Here is a 15,429-nt window from a genome sequence, read left to right as displayed (position 1 = left end):
ATAACGCAACAGTTAGGCCACCTGGATGGGTTGGACCAAAAGAATATATGAACAAAAAAAGATTGGCATTAGTCTAGTCGAAGATGGACACTTTACTGAAATGCTGTCTTGAGCTCCTTAACAGCCGTAATCGCTTTGCTTGCTTCCTCCGTGTATTTCGTTTTGCACATCCTCTGTAGTTCAAATGTATGCTGGAGTTTATCAACCATGAATGGCTTTAGTACCGATCTTTTCCCGGACGTGTAGTCATAGATGACAGTGTCGTCGATGCATCTTGCCGCCACCCGGCGATGTTGGTGCGACAAGATCCATGCCTCCATCCTCAGGGATGTTGATTCGTAGGTGGGCGGCTCGAGTAATTTATACAGCACAGTTATCTGATCGGGAAATTTCATTGGCTGTGTAGAAGAAGCATAGGTAAGTTCGAGGCCCTGTGTCAAGAAAGAATGTGTACACTGTACAAATTTGAACTCCGTGGTGATTCTCTGGAGTATGAGGCCCAGGCTCCGTGGGGTTGGTAGGTCGTCCCATTGCCTCTTTTCTTCAGCTGTGGCATTTTGGCCGTGGTTACGGATGAACTGGACCCGGGCAGTTTCGACGTAGCGGTTGTACATAATATTGTTAACGTGGCCTATCACTCGTGAGTTTGATGGAATTCAGCTTCTCGTGGACTCGGAACTCGTACCCTGTCCATGTTAGATAGTTGGCATAAATAACCAGAAAAACAGAATACTCACCATGCTATCCTAACCATGAGCCCCAGTTAGAAAGTGTTCTATTTATGCAGGTTAGCGACAAGGTTTGGGTTACTGCTTACCATGGCCCCCCAGAGTACTTCATGGCTGTCCAGTGCTTTCCAGTGCTTTTCAGTGAGGAAACCTTCCGGACCTGCGAGAAGCTCCAACCAGTTTGTTTCCAAATACTGAGACAGTTGTTCTGCTCTTTGCACGCACTTGGGAGGTCTCTGCCCATTTCTTAGCCGCTTTAGTTCGGCTTGCAGCTCTGCAAACCATCTTGGATTGGATGGTGTTGAGGTATGGGGAGCAGGAGCAAGATCACGATTCGAGTACACTTTGCTAACGGAGTATGATCGGATCTGCAATCCCGATAGCCCTGCGAAACCCCTTGGGAATTTGGCGAACGGCGTGCGGGACATTGAAGCGTTGCTGAAGTAGAGGATACGTGAAACCATTGACTCAGTGGTGCGATGGATAATTCCAACAGTGGAGGGGGAAGAACAAAACAACGCAAATATGTGGGAAAGTGAGCTCTCCCACAGCCAAGCTAAGTTAACCGTAGCTAACCAGAGGGAACGAGCCAAGCCCGAATTTACCGAAGTTGTCTCGGGGCAAATGCGAGGCGTTTATCTCCAATTTGGGGAAATGATAGTGACGTTCATTATATTCGACATGAGGTAACCGCGCTTCTGCCACCTGATCATATTTTGTTTCGGTTGGATCAGCCTGGAAGTGAAACTTGGCTTTTGATCGGCTGACCCGAGACACTCCATTTCTCCAATTCTAACTGCGTACTTGTCTATGGCCGTGTGTTGCTCACCTCTGTTGCCAGTCTCTTCTTTTCCCCCAGGTGTCGACGAAGGATCTTCCTTGTTAGGCTCTCAAGTATAGCGCACAAGAACTCAGCATCCCCAGCTAGTCACATGTACCTTGCTTTGTGCTTCTCCACATGATCGCAGATGGGCCTTTCCGTCTCCAATTTTTACTTGCAAACCGATCCCTTCGACTTCACGATAGAAGCTCTGGGCACTTCAGGCCGCTCGTAACGCGTCTGGCTGACGGTGCAGTCCAAGGCAGATTTCTTTGTGAGAGTGTGAGCCTCGAGCTCTGCCGGGGCACCGTGAATGCCCTATACTCCACAAGTGCTAGTAATGTCATCTCTTTCCGCTTGTATAGTGACACATACCTTGATTTTAATGAGCTTGACTCTATTAATTTTGACAAACTGCTCACTAGCCCTGTGGAGATTTGCAAACAATGGCCTCGTCGCCTCTCCTTTTTGTTCGCCAGGGAAGTGTGATTAACAGTGGTTTTCAAACAAAGTAGCAGACGACTCGGTGATGTCCATACAGAGGGAGGATATGGCTCAAGGCTAAGCCGAGGGGTTGAGGCTGATTGACCAAGGGGATGGGCGGAAATAGTGCAGAGGACAGAATGTAGAGAGCCGACAGTATACAGATCACGCTATAGACGAGACAATCGTGAGAAACGGGCACTATTTGTCTCAATCAAGATGAAGTCTATGCGGTGGCCTTTCTCCTGGATTAGCCAATCTAACTGTTTTATGGTAGTGAGTTGAAGTTCGAAGGGTGAGATATGACAAGCATTCTGGGCTCTATTCCATCGTAAGTAAACCCAAAGCACCTCGGGAGTTAGTTTGTCACCGCCAAAGGACCAAAAACTGAACCATAGTGTTATTTTATGTAAAAGTCTCAAACATAATACCAATTCTTCAAACTGAATATGAGAAACAATCAACCATTCTCAATCCTTGGTGGCTAATACATGTCCTCCAGAAGCGTTGCCCTTGATTGGCTTGAAAGTCACCTTAATCGGTAATGCCCCGCCTCCTCCAGTGCAATTCTAGCTGTAGTATTCGTTAGTTTTGGCGATCAATGGGTAAAACAGGTCAGCTTTGTTTTCAAGGTGTACACAGGCCTTAAATCCCGAAGTCCCCCCGACGCGAGCTTCAACCACAAAAGAAAACAAAGAAAACAAGCCTGACAAGTGATACGCTGATGTGAGACGATTGCCGAAGCCGCGAATAACCGGACCTTGGCTTGCTATATATACACAACAACCGGCTCATTCACCAGCCGTGAGCCGTCTTCACTCATGGAAGCAGCATTGACCATCAATGTAGATCGTTTTTCTCGGCGAGGTAGACTAACCAAGTCCCTTATAAGAGTCGCCGTACCAGATAACAAAATCATGACAGCGTCAAGCCACAGCACTGGACGGAAGAAGTCTGGAAGTGCAAACATTCCCTGATTTTGAATAGAGTGTGAAACATCCCGATAGTAGTTCTCCAACCACCACTGAGCGTCATCCCAGTGCACTCTCTCGACCCCATAAGAGGTATGCACATGGCCGAATACATGTAGTAGAGGGCGAACTTTCCACAACTCCTCCAGCAAAAATGGGCAGCCTTCGGGAGATCCATGGTACCAGTCTCCGTGGAACTTGGCTGGTGTATGTGTGATCAAGATATCCGTAGATGCTGGGATGGTGTGAGCCCATGGATTTTGATCTACAGGGTATTGAAAGGCATTGTCTGGGCCGCCACAAACAGGGATCTGTGGTGCCCCATAGACACGGATCTGGCGCAGTACACCAGATGTGCCCGAAAAAGGCAGAGATGCTGAAGTTTGCTGTAGATGATGGATGTCGCCCCAGTCAATTGAGATACCACGGCCATGTTGTGCGGCACTTTTGCTTTCAATGTCGACTGATGATGTTGTGGCCAGCCTATCTTCCGCTAATCGAGAACTAACATCAAAAAACAGATCGCTATTGCCTGATATCACCACCTTGTACTGGTGGGGCAGTGATTTCAGCCAGTCAACTGTTTCCTGGATCTCCAGGGCGCTCCCATGCTGGCTCAGGTCCCCCGCATGGATTAGAATGTCGCCATCTGGTATGTCGCAGCGCTGGGAGTGCGTGTCAGAAACACAGACAACCCGTATAAGCGGCCTTTGTTGCGACTTCGTGATTCTCCACCTCACGAAGTTTAAAGATGTATAGGCTATCCAAACGAGCATTGTGAGGGGTGATAGTGCTATCTGACGTAGGTCGGTAGCCCATCTTTGGCGAAAGGCTCGGAATTCTGGGCGGTTCAGAATGTTTGCAATCATGATAAGTGGTTGCGAAGAGTTGCTGCGACGTGGATGCCTAGCCTTGTAGTTGAAGGAGGGCTGGGCATAGCTTCTATAAATGCGCCCTCTATACCCTCAGGCAGCTACTAGATGACGTGGAACGTACCTCCGACACTAGCGAACTATTCTCCAACGGAAACTTTGCAACTGTCCCTTTTCGAAACAGGTCTAGCTCAGGGCCGTTTTTTGCTCAGTGAGTGATCCCCAAGCATAGAAAAAGACGGTAGTACATAACTATACTGAGCGCTTCCTGAGTATTAAGCCGGTACACCGGAGCGGTCCGGGCTCAATTCCGGAGCAATATATAATTACTCAGCTCAGCTGCGTGCCAAACTGATTACGCTTTCAGTAGCAGATTAACTATCTCTTTAATTAATTGAGGGTATAAAATATCACAACACCTCCAAATTAAGAACTGAGATCCACTTTACAAGCAGCAATCAATATATAGCACAGCCATATAGAGTTTCAACAGACGCAAATCCACCTGCTTAATAACTTTTGATACCGAATCAACCAATTTCTGTTCTTCTTCTTTTCGCGAGATATATTGCTTAGAGAGAAGACTTATCACAAATTCTTTTGCTTCAAGCTGTATACAAGGACGCGCTTCTCGGTAGTTACAGAAATTAAATATTATACTATATAATATTATTATTCTCTGTGTACAGCTTACTATTCATAAAGTGAACTCAACAGCCACTGTGTGAATCCTTCAAAAGTAGCTTTTGAGATAATATCACAATGTAAGAATACAACGGTCACCGATATATTCCCAAATATTACTGTAGTGCAAGGTGACTATATTATGCAGGGTTGCTATATTAACTTTTGCAGCGTACAAGAGGACACAGGCCAACGTCTTTTCGTTATAAGTGGCTAGCAATATCCCTAAGAATAGTTATACACACCAAGGAATAGAGGACCAGATAAAAGTTGGGCTATACTAAGACTATCTAAAGTAAATCTCGATCAGTTAGCTTTGTAATCTAGAGTTATAATATTCTGTAAATGGTTATCAAGGCTAAATCGGAGTATATATTTTCTGACATAATTCGAATTACACCCGTGAGGGAGTACTGGTAAAGCCTCGCACCTAGTAACTCCGCCTGCTCTCTAACTTAGGTTGTTGTTGAATTCAACCTCACCCCCACCTACTCATCAACACCACTGGGGCTCGTAATAGCGATCGCACAAAAGATAATCGACCCCTGATCAGTTATGTCTGTCCGATATCTCTTGAAAGCTTGGGTGACTAGCCCACAAAAAGGGCTTGCTGAAACTACTAGGGATACACATCTCAGGATTTTCTGGACGAAATGCAGTTTGATGTCATCCAAAAACACCATCTCATTAACAAACTATTACACACCACACAAATCTGCACCTAGTTGAGTGGGTTGTGGTTGATAGATCCAACTGCCTTGGCAATATATAGAAGACTGCTTTAATAATCTCTATTTGGTAGACGAATACTTTCTTAAAGCTGGGGAAGTACCTCTCTACCGCTCTGTGTATAATTAATCCAAACACAGCTACCGCAGATCGATATCTTAAATTATTCGCTAAGAGTAACCCAGCTGGCTGCCAGAAGCTGCACTATCTCCCTATATAATTTAAACTCAGCTGAATTGGTTTTGGGAGGGCTGGCGGGGTATTTAAGGCACGTCGCCCGGACCACACATCATTCCTTTCTAAGTTATTATTGCAAACTAAGTCTTATGGATTAGGTTATTTCACTTAGGATGGAGTCGATTTCACCGGAAGTGCTGAGAACGCCGACTTGAGTTTCCATGACGATGGTGTTTGGCTGGAGGCGGATTTGCCCCAGGTTACTGGTGGGGAACGAGGGCGCCAGGGGATCAACCTCTCCGAGCGGATGGGAACCACAATGGCGTCCTTGTGTTTATCTAAATGGGTTGTTTGAATGTATCAGGCAGTTGTGCAATGGAATATTCTACTACAGCTTTGCTCTATCTCCCACATCCAGCGCCTCAAGAGCTTCTCAACCCTGTAGTCAGACCATCTGGCGCTGCTCTCCCTGACATGCACGCAGCTCAACACATCCTTGACATCGGCGGCGACGCGCTTGGAGCTTCTGAGTCGATTCCGTCGTGATTGGAAATGATGATGATTGAATATCGGAAGGAGTCCTTGGGTTAAATATTGTAACCATACCACAAGCAAAGTCGACTTGGGTGAACCGAGGATGCCAACATCCGAGACAACTACGCAGTATAAACATTTTTCAATGAGGGTTATGGAGATCTTCCAATCAGAGCATGGGTACGATCCCGTTGCACAATCTCCCATCATTGCATGTTTGCTGATGGAGAAATTCCTTTTACGGATGGCAGGGACGATGGAGATCACATTGCTAACGGCAATAGCAATTTTCCATGAGCTATGAAGAGATACAATGTACTAGTAGTATGACGTTATAAGACACAGAGACCAGTTTGCTGATGGTAATTGGCGGTGAGTTGGAAACAGGGAAGTCAGCCCTATAAGGCGACCAGACCACGATTCAGTCAGTCGCGACTTTGATAATCTTGAAGGCAAGCAAGAAAAGGTTCGGGTCGGTGACGGTATGACGTCATCTGTTTTATTCTTTGATTGTTAGTCTGCATCTTTTAATCTGCGCTGGACCCGCGCAAGTGGATCGAATGATGCATGGAATGAGGTAATGCCTGGCAAGCCACAGCCAAGTCCATTGTTTACTTGCGTTTCACCCTGTAGATACCTGAACTGGTATAGCTCCTACCTGTGCCAATTATCGACGACTACCCGGCGTTAACCCCAAGTCGATCATCTATAAATCCAGGGATCGCATCGCGAAGGTTTAACCTACCATCAAGCCCAACCCAGGTCAACACACCGGCAAAATGCAGCTCCTACCCGTCTCTCTACTCCTCGGAACCCTAGCCGTTCCCGCTACCAGTGAATCTTTCAATCCCCTCAATCACCTCGCTGGCATAGCCCCCTACCGCACCATCAACGACCCCCCGTTAGAATCCTCCGCTCCACAGGGATGTAATGTAACAAAAGCGGCCTACCTGATCCGGCACGCAGCCATCTATGCCAATGACTTTGATTACGAGACCTACCTCGAGCCGTTTGTGAAAAAGCTCCGCAACACAACCCAGGACTGGTCGAAAACGACGGACCTCAAGTTCCTAGCGAATTGGTCCGCCCCCGTTGACGAAGAGTATCTTGAAAAGGTCACCAAAGTCGGTTACAAGGAAGCGGTGGAGTTGGGCGTCAAGTTCCGGACCCGCTATGCTAGTCTATCCCACCCGAGCAAAGTCTGGTCATCTTCTGCAGATCGAACGACTAAGACAGCCGCCGGGTTTATTGAGGGGTACACACTCAACAAAACCACGGGAATGTATCTCGTGGAGGTGAAACAGAAGAAGTATACGGGTGTGGACTCCCTTACCCCTTACAAAAACTGTCCCGCGTACAGTGGGAGCTATGGCAGTGACCAGTCCCAGGTACGCACCCCCTTGCCTCTCTCTCCCTGTTTCTGTAGCTAACACGAGCAAATCAGGAATGGGTAGAGAAGTACACCGCACCTATCAAGGAACGGCTGAACGCCCAAGCCCCCAACTTCAACTTCACGACCTCCGACATAGTCAGTATGTTCGAGTTCTGCGGCTACGAAACCGTCATTCGGGGCGACTCGCCTTTCTGTGCCACCACTCTCTTTTCCTCGAATGACTGGCTCTCCTTCGAATACGGCGAGGATATCAGGTACTTCCATAACGTGGGGTACGGAAAGTACGCATCGCCAAGGATCGGATTTCCATGGGTGAATGCTAGCTTGAATGTCCTTTCTTCCAACTCTAGCCAGGATGTTTATGTCTCTTTCACGCACCGCGAACTCCCCCCGACCGTTATCACAGCCCTGGGTCTCTTTAACAACAGTGCGTTTTCGGGTGCCGATAATGTCAACAAGACGATGCCGACGGATAAGATCAACTATGGCCGACAGTGGAAGAGCAGTGACATTCTGCCGTTTTTGACGAATATTGCCATTGAGAAGCTGAGCTGCGATAGCTACGGATATGACGAGGGCGACTATTACCGCGTGCTGGTGAACTCGAGTCCCCAACCTTTGGAGGAGTGTCGCGGTGGACCGGGAGATAGTTGTGGTGCGTCGAAGTTTGAGGACTTCGTGAAAGGGCTGGGGGAGAGATTTGGGGACTTTGCGGGAGCTTGTGGTGCACCCAAGAACGAGAGCCAAGTTGTAACTATCTATAACTAACTGACTTTGCCATTGGGAGCTGAGTTGGCCGATAGACAGATGGGGTGGGATATATAATGACTAATGAAGAATTTATTCGACGCCTCTGAGTCTATTTGAGGTCTATTATTATTGTACAAAGCCAAAATAATTCGGGTTCTTTCTAATGCAGGACCTCTTACTATGGGCTGAAACGTTGTCCATTGATCAGACAATAGAATGTTAGTATCCATTCGGATTTCGTTGCGAAATACCAATTTCCTTGTTAAGCTTCATGTTTGTAAATAATGGTACGGAGTGGCAATCCACCTAAATAAGTATCTCAGTTGCAATATATTGATACTACAGGGAGGTTATGGATCAAGTGTTAACAATTAAGGTATTATTCCCCTTGGATTACGATATTGGTCTCAACAAAATTAAATCATTCCCAATAGCAGTCATAGATTCCCTTTCGTCGGATGTTCCCAAATCCAGTTCTCCAACTACTTCATAGTCACCGTGTGGCTCAACCAGTCCCGCGTTTCTGCCTAGTCGGCCATTGAACAATTGTGTACTTGGGTGATATGCCCGAACAGAGATCGCAGGGATCACTGAGGCGTTGGTTGTTGCGCATCATGGTTGGAGGGTTGGCCCCCATCCAGACAGAGGCCGGTTGATTGACTTGAGAATGAAAATTGGGAGATGTTGTATTGTGAATGCTGCATCGGATTTCCAGAGCCTGAGATCTTCCCTTGAAGAGGCGAGGCTGACAAGCACGCTCGTGGCGCTAAACCTTCTGCTTTGCTTTCAGGTAAATGGCACAGTGCCTATTGGTGACATAGGACATTAGCACATGTTTCCTCATTCAAGAAACTAACGAGGGACAGCAATGGAGTTTATCTTACCCAGCCGTCATCATACACCTTCGAGACTGTAACATTTTGGCCCTGTTTGAGCTCTATCTGCTTGGCATTAACCGGTGTGAAACCTATCTCTACCGAGAACACCTCTCCCACCGCAGCCTGCGAGTCAACTGGTGTAATTGGGCGACTGGGTGCTTCATGTTCTTCATGGTCTTCAGGCTCCTCAGGCACACCAGGTAGCGATGGTGGCGTGCAAACCCGTGTTGATGTTGATATACTGGAGGTCTCATCTCTCAGAGCAGGATTTGGCTTCGCTATATCCCCATGTCGGGGGCCCTCTGAAGCCAACGTCTCCGTAGAAGCAGTATTCTCAGGAGGTTGTTGCTTCTCGAGGTCGTAGAGGTTGGTCTCGCCTGGTGCACGAGTCTCGTTCCCTTCAACGTGGTCTCCATATTTATTGCATGGAGTTTCATCGATGCACATGGATGCATGGCTAGCCACACGAGTCCGTTTCCAGGAAGGTTTGAACAGGCTATATCCGCCCAACGTGGCGACACTCCTCTTGAGAAGCGACGGTCCGTCATCTTTCATGTAATCTCCTTCTTCCAACGAGTTGTTACGCTTCCTTGCCGCCTTTGCAGCCTGGGACTTTCTATACAGCCACCACAAGATAACACCTGCCATTGCCGCCGCAACAACTCCGACGCTAACAGGGACTGCAATCTTGGTAGCATCATGTGAATTGGTCGTAGTTGAGCTAGAAGAATCATTCGTAGCTGTCGGCTTACTTGTGATGCTGGAGCTTGGCAACGGTGACGATAACTGCGTTGCAGTGCCCTCCGGGCGAGAGGGTGTTGATGTAGGTTTGGTCGCTGAGCCAGGACTCCATTCGCCAGGATAATAGAGACTGTCACTTGATGTCCATTGTTGTGCCCCTTGACCATTTGCATTTGCGTACTCTGGGTGATAAAGCCCATCGTCTGGAGTAGCTACCCCTGCCTGGGAGAGGCTACCATCTGCTGACAGCTGCCCTCCGTTTCCATTTCCCACATTATTCTGTCCCTCGAGGTATAAACCTGCACTCGGTGTAGGTGTCTGTGCAAGTTGTGTCGTCGATGTTGACTGGGTCGCCCGCAGGCTGCTTGTCGCCGTACCAGCTTGTGGCTGTTTTCCTCCAACCGACGCCTGTCCTGCGTTCGGAACACTACCACCCGGCGTCGTACCTTGCGACCATTGACCCCCTGATACTGTCCCTGCCGTGTTCCACCCGGTTCCGCCGGATTGGGACAGGCTACCATCCTGAGACCATCCATTTGTCCCTTGGCTTCCAGGGCGGCCTTGTCCCGTGGCGGAGACGCCGCCATCTGGTCTAGACGACTGCGCCCATTGTCCTCCTGTCATGCTCTGACCAGAGTAAGAGATACCATTCCCTGTTGCCGATGTTTGTGTCTTTTGGTCCCCTGACCCTCTTTGACCTGGGTGGTATAAACCATCATCCGGCGTAACCGATTGCGTTTGTCCATCCCACGATGAGCCCTGATATCTCGAGTAGAGACCAGTGGGAGCTTCTTCCGACTGCATTGTGCCTAATTAATGATCAAACACTTGCACTAACGCTTCCCTGATGCTACAATCGAATCATATAACCTCAGTATTGCTTCTGAACGGGTGTTAGAGAGACGAGGATCGAAAGCTTTCTACCTCCCGACGAACAGTGCTTCAGTCACGCTTATGGAGGGATCACTGGAACCCAAGGAGATGGTAAACAGAAAGCATTCCAGGTGAAGGAATGTACCACCAGCAGCTCCAATTATGACGAAAATGAATTTTCACGCGTCAGATATTTTCTCGCGTACGATGCTCGGATATCTCCATAATTTATTTGGGCTGCTACGATTGTACGTGCTTCAAGCTGGTTGTATAGAGTGTCGAAATCAAAGCTGGGTAGAGAGGCGTGGAAATTCAGAACAGCGACTGTCTTAGTTTGATCGAAGTAGGTCCCAACTCTAACCTTGCTCCCCGTCTCCGTTTTAAGTTCATTTTGACAACTCCATTAAAAGTATGCCTCATGGTCTCTTCGTTTCTTTCCGCTTATCGATGTCATTTTTAGCCTTAGTAGGGGGAATAGTTGACTCAATTGACCCCATTTTCAGGCCAACACCCCTTCCCACCCAAACGCTTGTCGAATCTCAAGGTTGTCCAACTCACGGCCGACATGGACCATCTTCATGCCTGTCAAGTCTAGTTGCAAGTCTTTGATATGCCAAGATAATAGCCAATACACCGTAGTCAACCTATTGGTAAATTACTTAGGATCAGTAGAGCTCCATTAAGGGGGAAGGGGGGGGGGGGGGGGTGAACCAGTCTCATTCCTGTATCCATAAAGCTAGGGACAAGTATTCTAAATTAATCTCAGCCACGGTGAGGAGACGATACAAACAATGTACAATGGCGCGAGAAACCTCTGCATTATCGGCTTGGCCAAAGGACACCTGTTGGAATCATGTCAACACTGACTAAACATTCCAAACTATAAGAATGCAAGGGACATACCTCGCGAAATGGGACGTGCCCCTACGCCCTAACCGACATATTTGACCTTGCCGGGTCCCACTACGGCAATGAATAAGGTTTGGCTTTTGTTGCTTAGTTGAATGCGAGAATACGAATGCCATTATTGCAAGAACATCTGAGTTGGCTATTGGGTTGTCTTTACAGTAGAGCAGAATCTCGCCATGAGCAATTAATTTAGCAAGCGATTCAGATTGCTTATATCGAGGGATGGCTTATAGTGAGATCTTTATATAGACTAGTCATAAGTAGAATTTTAAAGTCTCTATATAATTTATATTCTATATTCATCAATGCTATCTCTAGTTAATGGTACCCTAATGGTGAGTTGTGGTGTGGTGGCGGAATATATATATTTTAGTTGTTACTGTGTTGTAGAAGAGAGACTTTAAAGTTTAAATAATTATGACACCTGATTATTATACACCTTAAGACATATATAATTCGTTAGAAGGAAATATCTTACTCCCGTTCAAGGAATTCTGTAGGGAGAATTAGACGAATTTATGAAACTTCTCTATATTGAGGTTTTGGGGGATTTTGTAGTGTGGTTTATTTTGGACACCCAATTGGATTGATTGCTTATAAAGCGTATACTTAGTACAACGGAGTTGCGTATAGTGAGATTTTACTATATCCTGATGTAATTATTTTGCTAAATACACTAGCTATGGTCTTTTACAGCTATTCCTGCATACCAGCTACAGCATACCGATACTACTGCTGGCGTGTCTTGGGCCTGGGTAAGACCCTTGCTTCTATTTCGTAGCCCCTTGAAAAAGGAGCCTTGCCCAATATACTCAGCATTGAGAAATAGGCGACAGGAAAAGGCTCTAAGCCAGTCAGCATTGAAAATTCTGGAGTGAAGCAGGTATATTAATAAACTCGTTGACTATTATACTAATTAGATATTCATGATTTCTATAGGTCAATACTCTTTACACCCTCGCCGACCGCTGACCACGCCGCCGATTTTGGTTCGTTCTATCATCCTGGCCTTAATCGACTAAGCCTGTGGGGTCGTTCCACCTCACAAGTGAACGAGCTATTCAGCCCATGATATACCAGGACCAATCCACATCTTTTTCCTGAAACAAGGAGAGGTAGGTGACCAGGGCAATGAAACAAGGACCTCATCACCAGAGCCTGCGTCGAGACATCTTCTCAGGAAGCGACAGCAAGGCCCGGAGAAGTTTCGCATCATCCGCAGACCGAACATCCCGCTTGAAATTCTTCGGCCACACATCGGCATACGTGAGGTTGGTGAAAAGGGGCACATCGGTCTGACAGATCGTCCCGTCCACGGGCAATGTGCCATTGGCAAAGTAAGCCCTGATCGCCTTGGCTGTACAAAGAGACGGCATGGCCAGAGTAGTATGCTGTCACGAGTAGGTTAGCTGTGTGCTCGCATGAAATGGGATCAAGAAACTCTTACCCCGTAACCATTTTGCTCGAGTAAGACGCTTCCCTCAAAGGTAGCGGTCAGGTTCTTTGCCGCGGCGAGCGGAGTAGATGGGTCGAAGGTGTTGCTTAGCACCAACACAGGATGAGCTGTCTTCACATCGAAGTCGCCAGTGTACCGTTCCTTGGCATACATCTTCCGGTTCCATTGTGCGCATCGCATGTCGGTGTTAGAACCATCGCTTGCCATCTTGCTCAGCAACGCCCTGGCCTTGCTGTACGGTAGCACGTCCGTCAGGCTGGCTGATTGTGCCTTGTCAGAACATCTGATCCCGCTCTCTACCTCCTTCGAAGATGAAGTCAAAGACGCCGACATGCCGTATGACTTCAGGGTCGAGTATACCTCGGCACTGCCCAGGACACTTGCGTTGCGGGTCTGTACGTAATAAATGAGCTCTGAGGTCAACGGCCAGGAGGTTGGAGCGTATAGCGCCTCGAAGATGGTGGCTTTGACGTCGGTGTAAGTCACGACCCCTCCATTGTCTGGGATGGGGATGGGATTGAACTTGAGCGATTCGAGCATCATGTAAATCGCGGCTTCGAGGTTGGCGGCACTACTGTACAATTTCGCCAGAGGGCATAGGTCTGGCGCGTCAAAACAGCCCGCGCAGAAGCCTTGTAACACCGCGTCGACGTCGACAACGGCTTGTGCATTGCTGTGTAGAAAAGAGAAGGAATGATCAGCCTCGTCCAGTATAAACAAGTATGTAATTACTTAATAACCTGCTATAGATAAGAGAAGGCAGTACTTACAATCCGTTGAGGTACTCGGCCGGATTATCAACGCCATCGAGTGCCACATATCCCATTCTTTCGGGGAACATGGCTGCCATCACAGCGCCCACTGTAGTACCATAGGAGATCCCTGGGGAGTGGCAGTCAGGAAGGTGTACCATGGATCTAGGTGGAATCGTGGCTCTTACCCCAGTAGTTCAGCAAAGCATCCTTTCCACTGAGAGCATCAAGGACCTGCATCGTGTCTCTTGCCGCAAAGCTCGTGCCAATGAGACTTCCGTTCTCGCCGTTCTGGTCATAGCACGCCCGTGCAATATTTGCGCTCTGGGCCCATATTTGCCCCCGGGCTATGTTGGATGCTGTGCCATCCGCTGGAGCCTGGAGCGATGCAAGCTCTCTGGAGGAATCGTTGCTATAGCATGAAAACGGGATGGTGTTTCCAACACCGCTGCAAGAGAGGTTTAGTATGGTTTGCGGGCTCACGGGTACTGGGGTCACAAACCGAGAGTTGAAGGCTATCAGGTCATTATGACCTCCAAGGATACTAAAGAATAAATGTACTTCAGTATTTGACTGGAAAGATTTACCTGGCAACTTACGTTTGGAATTCCTCTCCATATGATCCAAGACCCTCGAATGAATTTACCCCAGGCCCCCCAAAGTTGAAGATGATAGGTTCTGCGGCCGGTGTCTTGGTCGCCGGCCACTTGGCAATGTCAAGAGTCAAAGTCTTGTTGGACTGAGAGTCCGTGTAGTCCAATGGCACATCGAGTGTTCCACAGATCATCGGCCCCGTAGCATTTGTTGGGTCACAGAGTCCTTTCCATTGGATCTTCCCTAATTCCGCTTGTGTGAGTGATGCCAAGGACAGCAGTCCGGCGATGAAAGGTGAAGACTGCCTCATTTTCAAGTCACGAGCGGTATTAAAACAGGTATCAAGAAAGCCGTGGAGTAATTGAAAACGTATCTTGAACTAGGAAAGCAGGTACTCAATCTAGCGTTATATAGGTACTCCGGTACACGGGTCAACATAGGGCCACAGGGCACAGCCCATACCGATTCTCAAAATGGATGAATCCGCGAGGTGACTTATTGCTGGACAAGGCTGACTCGGCCCCCAATATCTAGCCTCTCCACATGGTCTCGTATATCTATTCTAGTTCCATGTACCGGCATATTCCCAACGACTTCCATCATTCTCCCTACGGTCGGTAAGTGTGCCGGCGCTGCGGCTGACGGTGGCTTAGGACTGAGATCGGCACCCGCTAGTGCTAACTAAGATAAAATGGCCCCCGGGGTTCCTCTATAATTGGCCAAACATCTCAGTTACCACATCAAGTTTGGCGTAGGGAATGGGTTGAATGAGATCGGCACCCAGATAGTGCCAACGAAGATATTAATCCCGACGTCTTGCATAAAACCGCCCCCACGGTTGATTTACCCGAGCATCTCAATTACCTTCTTTAGTATGGTGGAAGGAAGAATAACACGTATCACAAGTGGAGAAAGAGGAAGCTTGATCAATCATGTTGGCAGCCAACATTGGGCGACTGTCCATCCCTATTGCCTGGGAAAGCCCTGCTCCTTCGTGTGTCTACCTTGCAGGTAAGTTAATATTTGTGGGGCTATCAATCACAATGGGAGGCTTCAATCGTGTTCCAATGAAGCTAGAAGCTTTG

The 15,429-nt window shown here is 47.8% G+C and overlaps 5 protein-coding genes across 5 annotated transcripts; 1 reads left to right on the top strand and 4 right to left on the bottom strand.

The window, feature by feature from the left end:
• Positions 1-92: 92 nt before the first annotated feature.
• On the bottom strand, positions 93-1,156 carry ABOM_007384 (thioesterase family protein; the record flags this gene model as incomplete). The annotated part of the gene is made up of 4 exons (XM_022534513.1): positions 93-631; positions 680-686; positions 738-746; positions 818-1,156. 4 exons carry the CDS (start codon positions 1,154-1,156, stop codon positions 93-95), a joined length of 894 nt encoding a protein of 297 aa, XP_022388484.1.
• A 1,644-nt stretch (positions 1,157-2,800) lies between these two features.
• Positions 2,801-3,871, bottom strand: ABOM_007383 (metallophosphatase domain-containing protein; the record flags this gene model as incomplete). The annotated part of the gene is made up of 1 exon (XM_022534512.1): positions 2,801-3,871. The coding sequence occupies one exon, from the start codon at positions 3,869-3,871 to the stop codon at positions 2,801-2,803; it is 1,071 nt and encodes a 356-aa protein (XP_022388481.1).
• Positions 3,872-6,777: 2,906 nt separating this feature from the next.
• Positions 6,778-8,159, top strand: ABOM_007382 (putative histidine acid phosphatase; the record flags this gene model as incomplete). Its single annotated transcript, XM_022534511.1, has 2 exons — positions 6,778-7,386; positions 7,443-8,159. The coding sequence occupies 2 exons, from the start codon at positions 6,778-6,780 to the stop codon at positions 8,157-8,159; spliced, it is 1,326 nt and encodes a 441-aa protein (XP_022388482.1).
• A 569-nt stretch (positions 8,160-8,728) lies between these two features.
• ABOM_007381 (uncharacterized protein) lies at positions 8,729-10,564 on the bottom strand (the record flags this gene model as incomplete). Its single annotated transcript, XM_022534510.1, has 2 exons — positions 8,729-8,947; positions 9,026-10,564. The coding sequence occupies 2 exons, from the start codon at positions 10,562-10,564 to the stop codon at positions 8,729-8,731; spliced, it is 1,758 nt and encodes a 585-aa protein (XP_022388479.1).
• Positions 10,565-12,690: 2,126 nt separating this feature from the next.
• On the bottom strand, positions 12,691-14,654 carry ABOM_007380 (alpha/beta hydrolase; the record flags this gene model as incomplete). Its single annotated transcript, XM_022534509.1, has 6 exons — positions 12,691-12,933; positions 12,990-13,671; positions 13,769-13,880; positions 13,939-14,198; positions 14,253-14,294; positions 14,350-14,654. 6 exons carry the CDS (start codon positions 14,652-14,654, stop codon positions 12,691-12,693), a joined length of 1,644 nt encoding a protein of 547 aa, XP_022388480.1.
• Positions 14,655-15,429: the final 775 nt, after the last annotated feature.

Source organism: Aspergillus bombycis, assembly GCF_001792695.1.
Source record: "Aspergillus bombycis strain NRRL26010 chromosome Unknown contig00051, whole genome shotgun sequence".
In the NCBI taxonomy this organism is placed as follows: domain Eukaryota; kingdom Fungi; phylum Ascomycota; class Eurotiomycetes; order Eurotiales; family Aspergillaceae; genus Aspergillus; species Aspergillus bombycis.
Note: the sequence above shows the minus strand (reverse complement) of the source record. Positions and strands in the feature narration are given on the sequence as shown.